This window comes from Arvicola amphibius, chromosome 5 (assembly GCF_903992535.2).
Source record: "Arvicola amphibius chromosome 5, mArvAmp1.2, whole genome shotgun sequence".
Lineage (NCBI taxonomy): Eukaryota > Metazoa > Chordata > Mammalia > Rodentia > Cricetidae > Arvicola > Arvicola amphibius.
This window is the reverse complement of record NC_052051.1, coordinates 64286098-64292992: the sequence shown is the minus strand read 5'-3', so window position 1 is coordinate 64292992 and position 6895 is coordinate 64286098. Positions and strand designations below refer to the sequence as shown.

The 6895-nt window shown below is 32.3% G+C and overlaps 1 protein-coding gene across 1 annotated transcript; it reads right to left on the bottom strand.

Moving 5' to 3' along the window:
- Positions 1-4250: 4250 nt before the first annotated feature.
- On the bottom strand, positions 4251-5186 carry LOC119815244 (olfactory receptor 4F21-like). The gene has a single exon (XM_038331404.1). The coding sequence runs from the start codon at positions 5184-5186 to the stop codon at positions 4251-4253; it is 936 nt and encodes a 311-aa protein (XP_038187332.1).
- Positions 5187-6895: the final 1709 nt, after the last annotated feature.

Below are 6895 nucleotides of genomic sequence, written 5' to 3'. Positions count from 1 at the left end.
CTCCAAAATTAAGACAAAGAAGGGATATTATAAATAGCAAGAAAATTTTAGCAACCAACCAGGAAAAGTCTGTAACAGTTAGTTATATATGTAAGATGACATAAACATAGATGATGCAAATATTCTTAAAATATTTTAATATTTTTGAAGCTCTGAATAAACTAAGAAATCAATCCATAGTAATAAACACATCTCAGAGTTATGAAACTATCCATTCCCAGAGGACTAATCCATGAACTAACAGCAGAATTCCTGGACAGTAGTGGATACGTGATGGAGTAATATAACATGACAACATAAAACTTGAGTAAATAAACAGTGTGTGCAAGAAACCAAAATATATGCAGTAGCTTAGAATGTGCCACAATCTTTTAATATTTAAACAATAATGATTTTGTCATAAAATAATGAGGTAAATGGACAACATTTTAAAACACAATTCAAATTATAGTCACACCAGGAAGCTTAAGACATGTAATGCGCCATTATACACTAATACACATTGCCAGCCTAATCTAATAGGAATTAAAAGATCATTATTGTTATCCTTTTTAATTTTTATTGTTATCCTTTATAAGTTGCTATAGTTTATCGTAATATTCATAATTTTCTCATTAAAAACAAGATGTAACCTAGTCAATGCCCAGAAACATTTTACATTTTCTAAAGGAAGAAATTTCAATATCTAACCCAATGTAACATTCTGGCATAAACAGTGAATAATTTTTATTTATCATACTTATTTGCTATTATATTAAGAGTCCTAAGGCTTCTTAGGTTGAAGGAATGGTGCTCTTCCTACCTATCAGGCATAGATTCCACTCTTGGTATCTTTGAAGAATGAGAAACACAGGGAGTTTTATTTCTTTTCCAATTCATCACTGTCTGTTATGACTAAGAATACACAGGTTCAAATGGTTCTTATGTGTATGTGCAGAAACTAAGACAATTAATATATCGGAGATTAGCATTTAATATCTATTTTATTTTTAGTTTTCTCTAGAAATGCATATTTAGCTAAAATAAAAAAAATACTATGACACACATATTGTTTACTTAGGTGGTTTTTCTCAGTCTCCCAAAACAATTTATTAATCAGATAAACCATTTTGGATTTCTTTGATGATTTACTTTGAATTTCACGTTCCTACATTACTGTACTTGGAAATGGGTATTTCATAACACAAGATAAAATATATGATCCATAAGAAGTCAATTTTCTTTCCATCTGATTTAGATATATTAGTTTTTCTTACCAAATATGGAACTTATAGAGTATTGTTGTATAGGTAATATGGCATGTTTAGATAAAACACAACCTCTTCCATTGCTACTCTAATTTTCTTAATTGCTCTTTAAGGGCCATGAGAAAATACTTATGACCAATACAACGTGTAGTGGAAAACAATTATTTTGGGTCTTACATTTTAACCGCATTAGAGTCCATTGCTCTTATGGCAGAAAGCTTGACCATAGACAGGCAAAAATGTGCTGGAGCTGTGCCTGATAACTCACGTCACCCATAAGTGAGAGAGACAGAGAGAGAAAGAGAGAGAAAGAGAGAGAGAGAGAGAGAGAGAGAGAGAGAGAGAGAGAGAGAATGGCATGGACTTTAAAAGATTAAAGCTTCCTCCTAGTGACATATATCCTCCAAATAGGCCCTATCTCCCAATCCTTTATGAATAGTTCAACTAATTACACGTCAAACATTAAAATATCTAAGACTCTGGTAGACACTTTTCATCTAAACTACCATATCCAAATACTTGGGTGTTATATGATCTTACAATATAATAATGCAAAAAAACCCACTTAGTCCAACTTTAGTCCCAAAGTTTATCACAATCTTAACAGAGTTTAAAAATTTGAAGTCGCTTCTAAGACCCTAAAAATTTTCTTAATTTTAACCACCTCAAAAATCAACTAGTGGAAGTTAGTTTCTTCTTCTACTGGGTAGGAGGTTTCAGAGATTAAACTCAGGTCCTCTATTTTGACTACAACTCCAATACCTGAAAAAATCATATTATCACCTTCTATTGTACTTCTTGAAAAACACATTACTTAGAGGAAATTTAATTGAATTGCTAAAATTTAAAGTTGTATTATTAAAAAACTCACATGAGTAAGTACTTATTTTACAATCTAACTACATAGTTTTGCAAGAAGTCCTCAAGGTGTTCTGTTGTTATGTCTGTGGGCATGGGAAAACAAGTAATGTGTGGGTTTCAAATCACTAGTAAAATAAGAAGAGGACAGAAATAAATAAAAACTCTGAAGAAGTGAGTTCTCTGAGATGCTATTTTGTTGGCATAACATCAATGTAATTATAATTACAAGGCTGCCTATTGTGGCATGAAGGTAATAGTAGTTAATTGTAGATTCATGAGTAGGCTACGTAGTCCTAAACCTCATTCCTGAAATGTGAGTTGCTGATGGTTTTGGGTAAGACTAGACATCTTCTCTGTTGTGACTCACTGATGAACTCACCATTCATCAGGGATAGTTACAAAATAATGGGAACAAAGATGACATGATTAATACCAGTGCATCAATAAGGAAAACAAAATACATAAATGCAGAAAGGGACATCTGTGTATTTACATGGGGAATTATAAAAAGGGGGGACCTAAGAGACTAAGTATAGTCATCAGACACTATCAACTTTTGTCAATATTGTGAGAGAACATATTTAAGAAAAGAAATATAGTTACTTCATATTGTTGACAGTTAAATACCAACTTACTACCTATAATTTTAGTTCAGTACATTAATTATCAAGAATTATCAAACACATATCACTATAAACTTAGAAATTTATTTTTCTTTGATCTACTATAGTTGACCACAGCTTTACTATTTTCCTGTTTATTCAACTATTTATATAACTGTATATATTTAGAGCCCACATTACAGGTTTTTTGTGTCTGACTTTACATTTAGCATTATGTTCTTCACATTAACCAATGGCATTATATTCCTCTTTTTAAAGACTTAACATCATGGCATAGAGTTTATTCCATATATACTGTGTAATCCACCTATTTGCTTTATATGTAATAGTATTTCATCCATCACATGTGTATCATATGTATGCCTTGACCTAGTAATCATTTAAAAATATTGACACAGGAATCACTTTTCATGTTGAACATGAACACATGATAGTCTTTTTTTAATTTCAAGAATGTTGAAATCCTCCAGATTATTATCAACATTGATTTTACAAGTGTCTATTTGTACCAACAATCTAAAACTTCTTTTTTACAAATTTTTACACTAAAGTAGTATATCATTTTTGATGATACATATTGGAGAAGTTATAAATGTCTGATGTTATAAGCTATTATGTCATCATGGCTATGGCTTTTGTAGTCACATTTTATATTCCCTTTTGATTTAAGGCTTCTTCTCTCTGCACTTGTGGTTGAACCATGTTATTGGATTTAGTAACTTTCTTTTGCTAATTTTATTCTAACACATAATTAAAGTGGAAAAGTTTGACATGTAGTTCTATAAGTTATATAGCTTTTACATGATTATAGACAATTTACTTGATGGTTATCTTTAGTGAATTAGCCATCAACCTTGCTTAAAATCTTTTCCAGGTTTTCTAAAGTGCACAATAGAAAATTTTCTAGGAAACAGATTAAACATGTCAAAGAAATAATGTGCATTAAGAAAATAAAGAACCACACTGGACATATTATATTACAATGAAACCCTTCTAGATTACAGCAACTACATAGCCACCTTTAGGGAAGAATCAGTAGAAGCTAATAATGTGTTAATTTTCCATTGATGACCATAAAACCTCTTCTAAACAAGCTGTTCATATTCAAATGTAAACTCTGTGGATGTTTTAAGAGAACCCAACCTAAATAATTTGAGACCGTAAACATAAATATGGAACCATTCATTGTGATTGTACATTTATTTACCTAAACAAAATTGAAGCTAATTTTTGAACATTATAGAATGCCATTGTGATCTTTGTTGTATTTAGATTTTCACAAAGATAGAAAAAAACTCACATTTATCTAGCCATAAATAAATAAATAAATAAAGAAGCACATACTAATATATTCTAATTTCTCAAAGGGACAGAAGCAAGGCATTAATGGTTTGTTGAAAGGGATATAGGTTTGAGGTAGGTGACATGTGCAATTGGCAGGCGTAATGAGCCTGTTCCTGAGTGGAATTTTCCAATGTATATTTAAACGTACATGTTTAAAGATCCCACTCCAGATTAGTCAGCAATATTTATCATAATCAGTCACTTTGCACAATCTTTTTATAGCTACCCTTATATCTTTGTTCCTGAGTGTATAGATGACAGGATTTAGGGCAGGTGTGATGGCAAAGTCAACAATAAACAGGTATTTGTCAATTGATGATGTGGGAAAAGGCCAAACATAGATAAACATGCATGGAGTGAAAAAAAGAATAACCACAGTGATGTGTGTTGAGAGAGTGACTAGTGCCTTTGATAAATCCCCTGAAGACCTTTTCCAAACTGTGATCAATATGAAGGCATAGGAGAGCAGAAGCAGGAAGAATGTCCCCATGCTTATGAAGCCACTGTTGGCAGCAATAACAAGCTCAAACCTGTCTCCATCAGCACATGCTAGTTTTATAATCCGAGGAAAGTCACAGTAAAAGCTGTTTACTTTGTTAGGACCACAAAAAGGCAGGTTTATAACAAAAGAGACTTGGGCCAGGGCATGGACCACACCAGTGACCCAGCTAGTGATTACAAATAAAATACATAATTTAGGGCTCATGATTCTCAAGTAGTGTAGTGGCTTACAGATGGCTGTGTACCTGTCAAATGCCATGGCTATAAGTAGCACCAACTCCCCTCCTCCTATAATGTGTATAAAACAGGCCTGAGTCATACAACTGTGGAAAGAAATTACTTTGAGTTCTTTCAGAAGATCTGAGATCATCTTGGGAACTGTGGTAGAGGAAAGTCCTACATCAATGAGGGACAGGTTGGCCAGAAGAAAGTACATAGGAGACTGTAAATGGGAGTTAGTAATTACCAAAAGGACAATAAAAAGATTTCCCAAGATGATGCTTAAATAGAGCAAAGAAAAAGTGGATATGAGAAAAATTGTAGTTTTCCAGGAACCAGAGAGACCCACCAACACAAACTCAAAAACTGCAGTGTCATTTGTTTGATCCATTGACTGGAACAGGGAGAGAATTTCAAGGTACCTGTTGATAGAAAATAATCAAGTTGTCATATGTGTGTTATCTGTCTTACCACTGATTATAATTAGTTATTCTGTTTGCTGTATTGGTCATAATATGAGATATACGAATAACATTTGGGAAGGGCAATATAATGATCAGGATATCACACATCAAGAGATTGGAAGGCAATAACAAAAAAGAGATGCAAACTAGCAGTATAACTCAGTTTATTTCTTTAGTGCCAGTGCATATAATGCTGAGACAGGAGAACCATAGGCTCCTTGGGTAAATAACGACCTCCTTTAATATAGAAAATTCTTAAGTACAAGAAAGTTGCTAACATAGTAAATGGCTAAAAATGGGCTACTTTCATTGTTTTTTTTTTTTGTTTTTTTTTTTTACAGAATCGGGTATATTTTGTTCTGTTTTGTTTTGCTTTGACTTTGAAGGTTGCCTTTATATTCCCAACACCTCCCTCCATGAGTCCCCACTCAGGAGACAATATTTTTAATTTCACATTAATACTTTGGAAATGACTTGCAAAGTATTCCTACCTGCCTTTCTTACTTTGTTATGAATATCAATATTTTCTTGACTAACTAAGCATTTCTCCTGCTGTACCTGTCATTTTTTTGTTAGTTTGTTTTGTTTTTCTTTATTTTTCACAGTTTTCTGTGGAGGACAGATACACAGATTGAAGCCATTCACAACATTTTAATATTTACTCACAGTAATACAGGCTATTAGTGATTTATCCATGTATTACTTCCTACAATAATAGAGTGTTCACCTGGAAGACAACTATAATTATTAATGGTGATATTTGTACATACGTTGTATCAAACATTTATTCTGGGAAAGGCTTTCTATGCTTAACCCTTTATTTAATGTAAGCTTTACACAATTTTCAGTTCTGTTTTATTAGATCGATTTTATACACAGAGACACTAAAATCTAGAAAAATAATGTGTTAGAGTTAGGACTTGTATCCAAAACTAGAGATATGGTAATCCGCGCTCCTAAATATCATTCTGTTTTTTTCAATGACAGACCCTTTAATTATAAGCTATACTCTTCTTCAAGTACAGTTAATTGACTAAAATTTATTCCATGTTTATTTTCTTTAATCTACTGACTAGTGACTTCTTTTATATTGATGGTTCTGTTTTGTTCGCTTTTTCTTTTACTGTTATATCTAGATGATAGGTGTGGATGCATTTGGGAGTGGGCAGCATCAAAGGATTAGCAATTGAAAATAATTCAGGGATAGACAGTGAGTTGTAAGCATCTTTGGCTACTGGAGTCCTTGTCTCAAAATCCAAAGCAAGGAAATATACAAACAAATAGCGAGACCCTGGAATTCTTTGTACTAAGTAGCCTGTTCATTCCAACTTCTCCTTTGTAATGTCATCACTTAATTTATTAATTCTACTATGATACTATACTTTATTCTGTGTGTTTTAGAGAAAATAGCTATAACTGTCAATATTCTATATAATAATCATATTACTCACACTTTTCTTGTCACTATTGCCAAATTTCATTATTTTTATCATGGTCTTTTTGCTATACATTTGTACCATTGGCTTTCTGACATCTATCAGTTATGTGCTTTTTCATTTGTCAGAACAATAATTGATTTTCTCAGAATGTGATCAGAGGTGCGTTATATTAAATAAAGCAATATTTACTTTACTTC